The sequence below is a fragment of the Equus quagga genome, chromosome 8, assembly GCF_021613505.1.
Source record: "Equus quagga isolate Etosha38 chromosome 8, UCLA_HA_Equagga_1.0, whole genome shotgun sequence".
Lineage (NCBI taxonomy): Eukaryota > Metazoa > Chordata > Mammalia > Perissodactyla > Equidae > Equus > Equus quagga.
In genome coordinates, this window is record NC_060274.1 from 85,016,305 (window position 1) to 85,031,104 (window position 14,800).

At 42.2% G+C, this 14,800-nt stretch overlaps 1 protein-coding gene across 1 annotated transcript in view; it reads left to right on the plus strand.

Annotated features, from left to right (window-relative positions):
- CHN2 (chimerin 2) overlaps positions 1-14,800 on the plus strand; it is a 287,052-nt gene that overhangs the window by 171,742 nt on the left and 100,510 nt on the right. Inside the window, exons 4-6 of the mRNA XM_046668856.1 lie at positions 5,581-5,612; positions 9,692-9,805; positions 11,612-11,897. Coding sequence (XP_046524812.1) covers positions 5,581-5,612; positions 9,692-9,805; positions 11,612-11,897 — 432 coding nt within the window. The remainder of the gene's footprint in view (positions 1-5,580; positions 5,613-9,691; positions 9,806-11,611; positions 11,898-14,800) is intronic.

Consider the following 14,800-nt stretch of genomic DNA (forward strand, 5'->3'; position numbering starts at 1 on the left):
CTCAAACTTTAATGTATATGTCATTCCCCTTAGAAATGCAAATTCTGCATTTCTAACAAGCTCCAAGGTAGTGCCAATGCTGCTCGTCCCCGGATCACACTTTGAGTAGCAGGGCTGCTGGAAGATGGAAGGAGGGCTTCTCTCATATCTCATTGCCCTCCTGACTGGCCTCATGTTTAAATGTATTGCACATTGTATCCATAATTTCCCCCCATGTTTCCCCTGTGAGTTTAGCCCCTCAGTATTTTTTCAGGCTAGATACCTAGGGGCCCTCCCAACTCAGGTCCGACTTAGAAAGTATCTTTTCAAATCTTTGGCAATATTATTTCATTGTTTATTTTTATCATAGTGAATGCTCATTGTAGAAGGGTAATGAAATTCCTCTTCCATTCAGCTGTGGACTGCACACAAACATACCTATCAATCACTCCACCAAGTGTGAAACAATTGTGTAATTGATGTTTAAATATTTTATATTATGTAGAAATTCTCATCAGCTTGTTATATAGTTATTTAAAAGCATTTTAGTAGTATTTGGGAAATTGATATTTTTGGATGCTCTAAGAATAAATTATTATTTTTTTCTGCTTAAAAATAATGGAATATAGGCTCTTTCTATTTGAAACTTTGCTACCAAACACATTTTAAGGAATGGATTATATTCAAATAATGAGGGCCTGCATTCACTCTGTGCCAGACATTGGGCAAAATCCTGGGAATATAATGATGATGAAGACAAAAGTTGCTGCTTCGAAAAGCTCTCAGAGAAGTCAGAGAAGAAAGGGGCAAGTAAATATTTAAAATATGGTAGGATGGTAAGCTTTCTAACAGAGATATATAAAAGGAGCTCTTAAAGCACAAAAAAGAATGGGCCTAACTTTTCCTCTATAAAGAAGAAGCCATTTTTGGATACTGGCGCTAGCTAAAATTCATTGAATCTCTCTGTGCTCCAGGCACTATTACAAGCATGTTACATGTATTTACTCATTTAATTATTACAGTAACTCAATGAGGCAGGTACTTTTATTATCATCCTCATTTTAAAGATAAGGAAGTGGAAGAACAGAGAGATTAGTACTTGCTTATGGATAGGATACACAGATCTGGCCTCAAAGCCAGGCAGCCTGAGTCTAGGCCCGCCCTTTCAGCCATCACATGATCTACCTCTATTTTATTAAAAGAGAGTTCAGGACCTTAAAATAAGAACCTATGAAAAACGGTGGACATATTGGAGAGGGTACATTATGGAACTGCAAGTAATTCAGTTTGATTGGAGCATAGGATGAGTATGGGGTGAAGGGGCCATTAGGCGGGAAGCCATAACATTTGCCTTGGCTGCACATATATAGGAACACAGTGCATGGATCGTGTGGACAGGACTAGAACCATCTTCGGTAGTCACAGTACTGGCAATAATTATATTTGAGATGTGACTCTAAGGTCATGAAATGGATTTTAACACATGCATTACTTGAGTGTGGTCCCTTTCCAGTCAGTCATCTTGTGAAGCTGTGCTGTTATTTCTACCAAGTGTCCATTGCTCAGAGCATGTTGGGAGTGTCTCTTCTATAATACCTTCAGAACAAGACACAGTGCAAATCATGTTATCTTAGGATCCTGCCTCATTTTTGTCTCAAATGTGTTTCCTAGTTGGATCACTTACTCTATTTACTGAATTTGGCTCTGAATAACTTCTGCTTGTTTGCCAAAGCAACATCCACTCTCGAATCCATTCTCAAAAAACAACATGATGTTTCTATATACCACTGATTCTGAAACTTGAGTGTATGCTTCAATGTCATCTAGGGGGCTTGATTAGATAACACACTGCAATCCCGTCCCTGGTAATTCTGGTTCAGTGGGTCTGAGGTAAGAATCAGAAATCTGTAATCTTTACAAGTATCCTGAAGTTTCTGTTTTGAATGACCAGACCACACTTTGAGAAATGCAGCTGTAAGGATATCCAAGGGAAAGAGTTTAGAAAGCCTTAAGGCAGTTCCAAAAGAAGAATTCCAAAAGTGTTATGATCAATGGCATGTATTGCCCACCTTGGGGGACTATTCTCCTGTCAATGATGATTATTTAGAATAAAATGTTTAATTATATTGTATAAAAGAATCAGCCACCACTCTGCATGGTCACACCAAATACACGTAATTCGCCTGTGCCTCTCGGAGGACACCTCTCATGTGTTAGCCTGTTCGCTGGTCTCCTGCCTGGTATTCTGTAAAGAGAGGTATTCCTTTCTGAACCAGCGAGACCATTCAAGGATCCAGTCTTGGAGGATCCAGTAGTATGTCTACAAATTATTAGATATTTTTCTTTTCCTTAAAAAGCGTGGGCTTCATTCACTTCTTGGAATTGGAGTGCTAAATCCCAAGGGCAGGCATTACAGATACAATTTGTGTTAGTCATACCTGCAAGGACCAGTTTCACCAAAGCGACGGTTTGTCCGACTCCAGCTGTTGTCTTAGGATCGTCCCAGTGGCAGGGAAGCTCCAGAACCAACCTTCCTTCGTGTTGGGATGTGTCACGTTTTTGTCCCTTCCTGAATCCACATGACCACCTAAATTAGCCCTCCATCTTTTGATCAAGTGCTTGATTTTAACAAACAATTCTCCGTGAGAATGCGAGAAGAACTTCTGAGCTGCCTTGCTTTTTCTTTATCAACCGTCCTCTGTCTCATTCACTGAGGAGAATCTCATACAATTGTAAACTGAAATTAAGTGCTACAGCTTAATAAAACAAATCCACATTTCACAGGCGGGTCCTGATTCCATCGGTGGCTGACATGAAGCCGCACCTGGGGACTGAGTCAGGCATCTTTAAGGCATTATTAGGTCACAGTGTTGGGGTTACTCATCCCTCTGGTCAAGTTCCTTGTCCCTAAGAGCCTGACACCCAGTCTACTGCATTTTGTCTGAATTTGAGGATTCAGTATTATCCACCTTGAACAAAATGTGGATGATCTATGATTTTTCTAGGGTCATTTAACTTTAAGCTCTCGACTGGCTAAAAGCTTAGTGAAGTGTGGAGAGAGAGACTATGTTTAGACTCCTGTGAGCAAAAAGTTTAGGAAAAGGAAGAGGTTATTTGTTTTTTCTACCCCAGCCACTCTCTCTCTCTCTTTAGCATTAACAAGGACAGCTATATTTTCTTTAAGAGCTACAGAGACAACAAAGAGAAGAGAGACTGAATCAGATTGCTATCAAAACAGCCCCCAACCAATGGGAGCGGTAACTAGATGGACAACCACATCCTCTGTCTTCATTTTCTCTTACTGCCACCTTTCCTCTCCCTCTAGGTAGGGTAATCAAAAAAGAGAAATAAAAACAGGATGCCTAGTTAAATTTGAATTTCAGATAAATAAAGAATAATATTTAGTATACGTTTTGTGCACTATTTGGGACCTCTTCCCTGGCCCTGTTCCATGAGTGATCTGTCCCACACAGTTCAGTACTCTTGTTTTATTTTCTAGTTGGTTTTCATTTGTGGATTTGTCCCTCAATTGGATCAAACTGTCCCCTAGGCAGGATCTTATTTGGTATCCCACAAGGCACGATAAATGCTGACTTCCCTATTTGGGGGACTGTGTTAGAGTTCTCAAGTGTTCCTCCTGCTGCAATTGCAGAAGACTCCTTATACCCTGCCTCTCACCCCTGTGAGGTCCTTACTTGATAAGCAATGACAAGGCTGAGCACAGAGCTCTGAACATCATAAGCGTGCCATATATTTTTATGATTGATTGATGAACTGAAAGCAGTTTGTTGTCTTCTTAACAGTCAATTAAATTCAACATTCCTTAACTACTTAACCTGTGTGCCAGGCGTTAGTAGTAGGCTCCATCTACCATGCTGGCCATCTGGGAAGTTAGATGAATCACTCTTCCCTTTTGGGGAGATAACAAGATAGAGGAAGGGAACGGGGTTGGGAGCCACACCCAGATTTTCAAATGTGTGTTATGGCAGTCAAAAAGATGGAAAAAAAATTGTCTTTGGATATAGGGAATCATTGCAAAATTTGGTATAATGACTCTCAAAGAATGGAGAGATATCTTGCCCATTATATACTGTCTACTTCCATCAGCCTTTTCTAGTTCTAAATTTCTTCTATGGCATATTGGTTTCGCAGTGACATATCTACGGTATCATAAAAGTAAGAAAGAACTCTGAAAGCCAATAGAATTATATAAATGACAAAATGTTCAAGTCATATTAAAAAGCTTTCCAGCATGTAGAGTAATGGTACACATCAGATAACAAGGTGCCTTTTTACACACTTTGTGCTTCTATTAATGAGATTATTTAGATCTTCCTTGGTAAATGACACTGAGCAGGCTCCAAACCTTGAAGATTAAGAGTTATGAATGCCCTGTCTTGGTTCAGTGCTTTTCAAGTATAAAATGCACAGAAGAGTGAACACATATTTAGAGGTGTCTTGATGATTAGTTTTATGCCAGCTAGGCTTGCTCAAGGCAGGCTTGCGATTGTGGTCCTCAGATCCCTGGCTCCCCCTCTCTGAACTTTTTCCTCTAGCCCATAGCTCCCTACTGCCCACTCAGATCCCATGCATCCTTTGGAGGGTGGAGGTGGGCCAGGAATCTGCCCAGTACCTTGACGTCCCACCACTGTGCTTATCTGTGAGCCCTGCAGAGAAAACTGCCCATGTGACTGTAGACAGAATGACCGTAAGTGAAATAGCTGCCGAGCTCATATTCTACTCTAGTAAATCAACATAAACTTGCTGTCATGGCCATCAGTGAAAATCCATAACTTCATGTGGCTCTACTGTATTTTCAGTATCCCTGGAGTTACACTAGAGGAACAAAAGCTGAACATGACAATTCATGTTAATTTCTCACCAACTCCAACACCATGAACATAAGGAAACGAAGTTCTTATGAAACTGGATTACCATACATTGGTGATAAAAATCCGATGTGATAACCCCAAGGCTCAAGCTGTGTGATTGAAAAATCTTTTCTGGAATGCTTGTGATTTTTAGTCAAGTCATGAATCTTGTCCTCTACATCTTGTGCCTCTGGGGTCAAGTGAATTTCAGCCCATTAGCCATTTGTTGAAACAAACATGAACGTTAGGTTACTGACTTTATCTGGAAAGAGAACAAATTAAACTTATTTTTTTAATCCAGGTGCACTCCTAATTTTTGTTATATACATGATGAAACAATTAGATGAAGATTGAAATAAATGCTTATGTTTTATTTATGCTAAAAATATTCATTTTATCCTTCAGGATGAAGCTTTGCAATATCTTTATAAGTTTCTTAACATTAAAATAAGCATCACTTTGTTTCCTTGGAAAATTCTTTTATTGGATGATTGAGTTTGGGTGGGGAGTGAACCTAATTATTAGAGAAATACGGTGATTCTATATAATTCCTACCTGAGATAGTGGAATGTGTTGGTTAACTCCAGAGTTTCATGGATCTCTGATTTGGGAAGTAAAAACTGTAATAAAATTACTACCAGGACTCTATCTGTGTTTATTTGAATAGCATTTTTATCTATCTGATTTGAATTCAAATGCATTATTAATGTTTTTCTTCTTTTTAATATAGGTGGAAAACAGACCAAAATATTATGGAAGAGAGTATGTATTATGCTATTCTTTGTTTTAATAATGTAATAAGTAGTCACTTTGTATGTTATTTAAATATTAAAAATCTTCTAATATATGGGCTTCATCAAATGTCCATTGTGCAAGAGCTTCATAATAAGGATAAATGCAATCAGATCCCTTTGTATTGAATTTTCTTTATAAAACTCAGGTGCTTGGCTTCCGGTAACGTGGGAGGGAGAGTATCTCCCGCTACAGTTCTCTCCGCAAAAGCAGCCACTGAGTGCCTGGCCAGTATTTGAAACATAAGGCAGCATTTTCCACAATTGAGGCTCTGTTCGTATTTTATTTCACTTTCTCCCTCGATAGTATATAAACATTTAGGGTGTCAAAGATGGTGAACTGTAGCTGAATTCCTTACTTTCATGCACCTCAGTAAATGCAACACTCAGGAAAGCCATCCCATTTCCCTGTAGTCTCATAAAACCAAAATGATAATTTCTCTGGACTTGGCTATATGAGCCAAATTGCCTCAATACCGTAATTATTATTTCCCCCCATTTTCGTCTTAATTTCAACTCTTGTTTTATTTCACTCTCTCAGAAACCTACGCAAGCAAATATGTATTACCATAAACATCATCTGCAGTCTCGGGCTTTGGCGTGGAGAACAGCTTACAGAGGGCAGGCCGAGTAACCCCCAGCAGGGCAGATGCACAAATTGCTTTTCCTCCCACATCCAACCTGGAGGCGTTATGTTATGAGGCAAAGTCTCTTTCAAGTCCAAATTTCTTCGCCTGTTCCCTTACCCATCAGAGCCTCATCTTCGTGATAAATGACCCTCTTTATTTGTCCCAGCCCAGCAGCCATTTCCTAATTGCACTGGCTGCCTTTCTGAACCTTCCTACCCGGCCTTCGGAATTCAGCGGGGGCCTCTGGAAGACCTGCCTGGAGCGCCAGCCTCCTCTCTCATCCATCCCCATGTCCCTAACATCTAACTCCGTTGTAGTCTGACTTTTTTTTTCAATTTGATTTGTATTTTGCTCACAGAGAGCACAATTAATTAAAAAAAAATTGAACAAAAACCTGTCATATACTTTTCCAATGGAACACTTTTGTACATGAATTCCAAAAGGAACTCAATTTATTGTGCATTTTCTTTTTTGCATAAAAATTTTGCTGAGTAACCTTCTAGTTCTCATTCTACAATCCCAAACCCACATAATATAGTGAGAGGAGACCAAGGAAATATTTTCTTAACCACAGAAAAGAAACATTTTGTATTTATAGGGAAATTAGCTTAGAAACATCAGATTCCATCCATGTTTCCTTTTCTTTTTTAACAATGAAAGACCCTTTGTTCCATTTGAAAGTAATATATGCTCTACCCAGGAAACATATATGCATATTTTTTTCTACAAGGAGTCATAAGAAACTGTTGACAATGGATAGCTTTAGGGAAAGAGAATTTTTACTTCTGTACTATTTACATTTTTAATTCTTTTGTGTCTTTTAACTTTTGAATTTTCCCAGTGTGCGTGGATATTACTTTTGTTCTTAAAAAGTTAACAAATTAATATTTGCTAATTTGGGAACATTAGAAAATAGAGAAATATAGAAGGTAGAAAAGACCCACAGCCCCACCATGAAAGAGGACATTGTTAACTTTTTCTCTTCGTCTCTTTCCTTCCAGTCTCTGCACATGCTTTCTTTTTACAAAGTTGGGATCATGAGACATACACACCATGGATGTTTATAAATCCCTGCATAAACTATGAGCCACAGATTGGGTATTCAGATTGACAAAATTGTAACTTTCTTTTTTTGTTTTTTTTGTTTGTTTTGGGTTTTTTTTTTTTTTTTTTTTTGGTGAGAAAGAATGTCCCTGAGCTAACATCTGTGCCAGTCTTCCTCTATTTTGTCTGTGGGATGCTGCCACAGCATGGCTGGAGGAGCAGTGTATAGGTCCACGCCTGGGATCCAAACCCATGAACTCCCGACTGCCAAAGCAGAGCCTGTAAACTTAACCACTATACCACCAGGCCAGCCCATAATTTCTTTTTCTGAACAATTAAATTTAACTTAGTTCTTGACACTCTATGTCTGCTGCTGGCCATCACTCAAACTTGTCAATTCAAGGGAGTTAAAACTTAGCCACTTTTGGGTTAATTGCCTGTTTGGGATATTTATCCTCCCCCAAGAGTGACCTGGGGCAGGGGTGTCAGGCCCTGTGCCCTCCTCTGTAGGTGCCTTGTCCTGCTGTGGTCACCTCCTGCCCTGCCCTGGCCCACAGTTGGGCTGCGCCCTGGACATCCCAGCCTCATAACTCTTGCGGCACCACCTTTGTCCTTTCTGACTCCAATGTGTGGGAAACTTTCTGATGCCCCCCCATCCCTTCTATCCCCCACCATGCCCCTCCCACCACACACACACACATATACGCACACACCCACACTCTCACACACACACTCCCACTGGCTCGGTATCTGGTCTCTTTGCCCAGGCCATCCATCCAGCCCTCTCTGGCCCCAGCTCATGCCACATAGGAGACTTCCCCAGAAGGCTCACAGGGTCCAGTGGCCACACTCCCAGTCAAATCCCCAAACACACCTGCTCCGGTTCCAGGATTCCTATAAACGGATCCACCAGTTCCAGTCTCCGGGATCCCCATTAACGGGTGCACCAGTTCCAGTCCCATTCATGCTGTGTGGGGCCCACTTAGACTCACTGAGCCTGGGCTCTGGCAAAATCCGCCTCCTGTAAGAGCTGGGAAGGCTGGTCTCTTTTTGGGCAGGAACATTGCTCTTACGTCACAGCCCGTTCCTCCTCACTCTAGAAAAGCGCTGCTCCAAGACCTCCAGGCATTGGCTCTCGAGACTTGAAACTGAAACTTGGGAGGCCAGAAAACCCCTTTCTCCCGAGCTCGCACTGCTTTAGAGTTTAGAGAGTCGATTGTGGAACTCTAAGCCACAGCTTCTTCTGCCTCACTCCCCTAGGACAAAATCTTCATCTTCAAAATATTATCCTGCTACATTTGTCCTCTAACTTAATCTTTGCATTCCTGAGGGGGGGAAAAAACGTGTTGTCTAGTGACTTCCCTCTCTCCCCTCCCCCTTCCAGGAAGGTAAAAGAAGAATTTTCCAGAAAATTTCTTCTCCAATTCCTTCCTCAAAGTTCTCCATGATTGTGTAATCCCAGAAAGAGGGTGTTGTTCCCTCTTCTAGGAACCTGGAGTCCCTCAGCACTGGCCTCACCCCCAACCCAGCTCCCACCTTCCTCTAAAACACAGATTGATCGAATCTCCAATAACAGAAGTGAGCAGGTGTCTTTGCTTAAAGGGAACAGGGAAAGGGGCCGGTGGCCTGCCCCCAACTCCTGCCTGCTCTCTTCTTCCCTGGAGTCACTGTCCACTCTCTAGGCCTCAGACATCCCCTCCAGAGCAAGGCAGTCGTTGTCCAAGCCTGTAACCCTCTGGATATACTGCATTTTCTACGTACATGTGCATTACTTTTTAAATTGCAGAAAAAGAAATAACGTTATCTTTACAAAAGAAAAATAGGTGCATTTTTCAAACTTACCCCTAAGCAATTGCTCTCAAAATTTAAAGAAATGGAAGAATGTTGATTAGCGCTGGCTATTCTTTCCAGGGAATGAGCCTCGAAAATTAACACCACCTCACACCTGAAGGAAGCAAGTTGATAATCAATAAGTGTTCATTTGCAATCAAGATAATACATAGTTGTCTGCGTTTGAGCAGAGAACTAAATTGGTAATTGCTCTTTTGTTATTCCCCATGGTTAAAAGAGGAGCCATAACCTGGCTTTTTGTTTCGACCTTGATTTTCAGCTTGCCAGCAAAGACAATAGCAAAAACCAGGTGGACTGGGTGTTCTTCGTTTTGTGTCGCCTAGTTGAATGCTTGTTATCTGTTTGGGTGCGTGCTGAGAGGTGAGGCCAGGTCCATCTTGAAGATGTACACTGGTCCCTCCCCTCTTCATCCAACTGGGGGGCTGTCGATTCTCAGTGGCCCCGCCATCTTTTTTTAGCCAGCTCTTTGTGGTCCATACTTTGTATGTGGCTTGTTCAGAACAAAGATGGTCTTGTCTTTCCTCAGATTTCATGGGATCATCTCCCGGGAGCAGGCAGATGAGCTTCTTGGAGGCGTGGAGGGCGCCTACATCCTTAGAGAAAGCCAGCGCCAGCCAGGATGCTACACATTAGCTCTGAGGTGAGCTTGATTTCAGCTGTTGTTGCAATTGCCTGACAAGTGACTTGACTCATTTTTTCCCATGTTTTTATTGCAGTAAATATACATAACATAAAATTTGAACCGTTTTTAAATGTACAGCTCAGTGGCATTAAGTACCGTCTCAATGTTGTGCAACCATCTCCACTATCCATTTCCAGAACTTTTTCATCATTCCGAACAGAAACTCTGAACCCATTGAACAGCCCTTCCCCATTCCCCCTCCTCATTTTTATTTTCGCTCTGTTTACAAAGCACCAGCAGCCTATTAGAGGCTACACATTTCCTAGGCCACAGATGTTATCAGCGAGATGGATGCTGAGGCTCTGTTTATGTGTACACAGTACACACAGTACACACTGTACACAATGTACACACAGTATACACTGGAGAATTATCTGCAAAGTTAGTGCTCCCAAACCTGCCTGAAACATTGAGGGAGAGGGAGTGCTGAGGGAGAAACGCCTCTGCCTCAGTTGGTCGCCTGCAGCCCTTGTCAAACATCTTCCCCTCACGTTGTGTGTGTGTGCCTGGACGGATGTGCGGTTTGTCCAGGAGGTTCCCTCAGGGATCATGTTGACCCAAGGAACTCCCAATGGTGGCCATGATGCTCCATGCCAGCAAGCCATCAGAGCAGAATTTTCACAAGGCTTTTACCCCAAAGTCACAAGTACTGGAAATCACAGCACCTGACGGGCACTGCGTTTACCGCACTTTCCTAACCTTGAGCAAACATTTTGTCATTTGATCCTCACAACAATCCTATAAGGCTCAGGGAAGATATCCAATTTCAGAATGGGATTGTCTTCCAGTAATTCATTTTGGGAACTCTTTGGAATTGGGAAGAACTTTCTCCATAGAAAGAATGGTATCAATGGAAACATTTCCTAGGCCAGCCCACAAAGATGTGTTCAATGCACCATCTCAATATTGTGTCTGTGAAAAGATGCAAGGTGCAACTGGGGGTGGCTAGCATGTGTCTTAAATGATGTCTATGTGGAAGTACTTCAAAAGCTAGCAAGTGGTCTGGGGATGCAAAGTAGTTTTCTATCCTCCCAGCACCCCAGCAGCAGGAGCTGGCAGTCTCAGTGGGAAACCAAGCAAGGGCTGCGAGATATAGGACCAAGGCCAGGCAGGGATAGCCAGCGCTAAAGGGGGAGGACCCTATAGGTTAGAGTGCTGGGATCCTGGTGCTGGAGACTCAAGCAGGGAGCTTCGCACAGCTCCCCTCGTTTCCCTTCTGCTGGACTAACTGGGGTGGGAAGCATGAGGTGCTCTACTGGTAGTGGTCAAAGATGTAATAATAAGGGGACATCAGGGCCAGTGGTGGTAGCTTCCTTTGCAGAGGGAATTGCCCAGTACAGGAGAGGGGGGTGGAGGGGCGTGGCTAGTTCCCATTAAGGAAGTTTATAAGTAAGATATTTGTAAATGAGACGCTACCCTCTGACTTTTACAAATGAGAACGATGAGGACCCAATGGCCTTAGTGATTTCTAGGATCAAATGACGCCATATGACTGCCTGGCATTAATCCCACCTCTGCTTCTTCCCAGGGATGTAGCATCCAGCGGGTACTCCATCTCTTCAGGTCTCCGTTTCCTCAGCTGTCAATCAGGGATAATACTTGTACCTGTCTCAAAGGATCTCTAAGATAACTAAATGGGGAAAATCATGTCAAGTGCTTAGCCCCGTGCCTGGCATACAGTACATGCTCAAAAATCTTAGCTGCTGCTGGCATTCACTGGTCTTATTTCAACACTGTTGTGATCTCTCATTCTCTCGTGGACAGGTTTGGAAACCAGACCTTAAACTACAGGCTCTTCTACGACGGAAAACACTTTGTGGGAGAGAAGAGGTTTGAATCGATTCATGATCTGGTCACAGATGGCTTGATAACATTGTACATAGAAACAAAAGCTTCAGAATACATTTCTAAAATGACAACGAACCCCATTTATGAACACATTGGATATGCCACTTTACTCAGAGAAAAAGTATCCAGAAGGCTAAGCAGGTCTAAAAACGAGTCAAGGAAAACGAACGTCACAAATGAAGACCACACAGCGGTTGAAAAGGTAAGTTACGGGCTAATGGAAACAGTCTCTCTATTTGTAATCTATGCTGAGAAGCCGGGTGATCAATTACATATGTGATTTGACAAAATGTTGGAGGAGACCCACCCCCACCCAAAGAACTGTAGAATTTTAGTGCTAAAAGGGACCCTGGAAATATTCCAGTTCAACCCCTTCATTTCACAGGTGAGGAAACAAGCTCAGAAATGTTCAGTGATTTGTCCAAACTTACAGTCAGAGCCAGGACTTCCACAAATAATCATCTGTGAGTTTATTTGGAGTTTGAAAGAAAAGAAAAACTTCATTAATGTTTTACGATGGAAAAAGTCACGTGTTTTTAGTTGCCATTGGAGGCGTTACTGGCTCCATCTTTAAGTTCCACCCAGCTCGCCAAATACATGGTATGTGTATTTGCTTCTCTTGGGACCGGGTGACCATATATGATCCGCGAGTCAGCCGTCTCTTGAAGGTGGTCTTACAGAGATAACAGACTTGACTGACAGAGATGGGAGCATTATCGGTGATGATGGCTATCTCCGGGAGGCTGGGAAAGACAGGCTGTCCTTTGCCCCAAAGGAAGAGTAATTATGCCTCACTGAGGATGAGAAGCTCCTAAGTGGGTGATGTTCAGGCTGGATGGGCCGTGGCAGGATGTGGCAGGGAAGATCTGATTTTCCTCTCCAGTAAATTGCTGTTTATTTGGAAGACACTGCCACAGTGTGCTAGCAGATTTTTTGGATGTGCCCCTTTAGGAACCATCTGTTTTGCCTGGTCCTATCTGTTTTCCACTGAAAGAAAGTGACAGCCAGCCACGCCAGGCAGCCCCCACTGAGTCTGTGCTGGGCCCAGCTTCTAAGGCAAACTTAGACTGGGACCATGTAAATAAGCGGGCCACTGCTCCTTCTGGTGGCTGCTAATCCTTAATTAAACCGCAACGGTGCCCCCGCCTCCCCCTGTTGTCCAGGGTTAGCAGAAAGCACAGGAACCTCAGGTTGACTGACTGGGCTTCCGCTTTGGTGACAGGGATGCACCAGAGAACACTGAAATGGGAAGGAGGACAGAGGGGGACAGCACGCTCCTGTTGGCAGACAGGGGATGATCTTAATTGATTTGCTAATTGAGTTTTAGAGCCTCCGAGAACCTTCCCCAGAATCACATCACTTGAGCAGCTGGCCCATGAAAAAATCATTTGCCATTTTCTTTTTATAACTCCAGTGTCTCCAAAGCACCTGTTTGTTCCTTTACAAATAATTGATTTGGGAAATGGTGGGATTTCTGATTGTTTACATTTTAACAAAAGGGAGAGAGGACTTGAGTCCCGACTTTCAGAGTTCTTTCTGGTCCAGGCACAAGCCGTTTTCCTTAGTCTGTTTGCAAAATCTGTTCAAAAGTAATTTAGAATAGAAAATCTGGAAGCTGACCTTCCCGGCCGTGACAAATCAGAAGATGAATTGTAAAATAAATCTCTGAAGCCATGTTTATATTTCTGAATCAGAGAGTAGTGCCACCAAACAGGCAATCTGTTACAACTGCAGGCTGCACGCGGAACATTTCCAGGAAAAGAAGGGAGTGGGAGGAGTGTCTCTTGGGTGTTTGGGATGAGAGTTTAAATCTCAGGTATTGGAATTGATGTTTCTAGATCCTTGTCCTCCCCCGAGAGGGAAGTCTGGTCACTAGAAACTGATATTTCTAGATGATATTCCCATAAGGAAACTTGCACAACAAAACATGCCCTTTATGGTAGATCACTTTGTATTTATTTATTAAAGTTGAATTTTGGAGGAAATGAGTAATCAGATTAGTAATCACTTCGATGAGCTGCCCAGTACACTTATTTACCTTTTTCGAAAAAGGTAAATAAAGAAAATGTTGAAGGAAGAAGTCCAGACTCAGGGAAGGGTTTGATGGACAGGTGTTGCTGGTACAGATGGTCCTGGGCACTAACGATGCAATTTTTGGCTTCCTTAGGGGACACACTGCACCCTGGTCTGGTCACTTGCTAGGAGTCACTCATTTTGTTAGTAGATTTGTTAAGTAACTTGGTACGAATCCATCCATTTCTCTCTGACCCGTATTGACAAGTGGAATTATTAAAAGTCTCAGTCTTGCCAGAAATTCTATTTCCCTCAAGGGCAGGTCAGTGGCCTGTTGCCATGGAGGCAGTGACTAGAAAAGGGATGGTGGGAACTTGAATGGATTGACTGAGAAGTGCCTGAGGTACCTGTCTGCTTCAGTAATGGCCTAGCTTGAAGGTTTTAATGAGTGAAATGGGTAGGTTTCCCTATATTTCTCAAATCCAGACAGCCCAGCATTTCATTTTCCAAAGTACTTAAACTTCGTTCGCCCGTTTATTTTATTGATCATTTCCGAATGAATCCAGAGAGACTATGTTCCCTGTAAATCCAAGAATCTTAACAGTGTTAATTGGCAAAAAGATATTACCTACCCCATCAGATTTGAGTGGTTTCCAGATTTATTTCCTGTCAAAGTGGTTAGCAGTGAACTTGATTTTAATAACCGTAGATGAGGTGGGGAGATGAGGAGGATGCAAAAAAAAAAAAAAAAAAAATTGTGGTTGGTAGCAAATAGCGATCTATTTCCTTTCTGATTCTTTATTTAATTGGTTTTAAAAACATGATAATATATTAGGGCCACCGCTTGGTGCATTTAATTAAAACGGTCAGGCCCAATGTAATTTCTTTCATGAAATTTATTTCAGAATTTATTCCGTAGATGGATTTATCTGCTGACCTCCAAAACCAGCACTGTAAGAAATAGAAGAGTAGCAACAGGGTTTAATGCCGGTTCACACATTTGTGGTTCATAAACAGATTTCCCATTTGGGAAGTAATTTCCCATTTTATCCTCAGAACACCTTTGCCAGGTATGTAGGGCAGGAATCATTG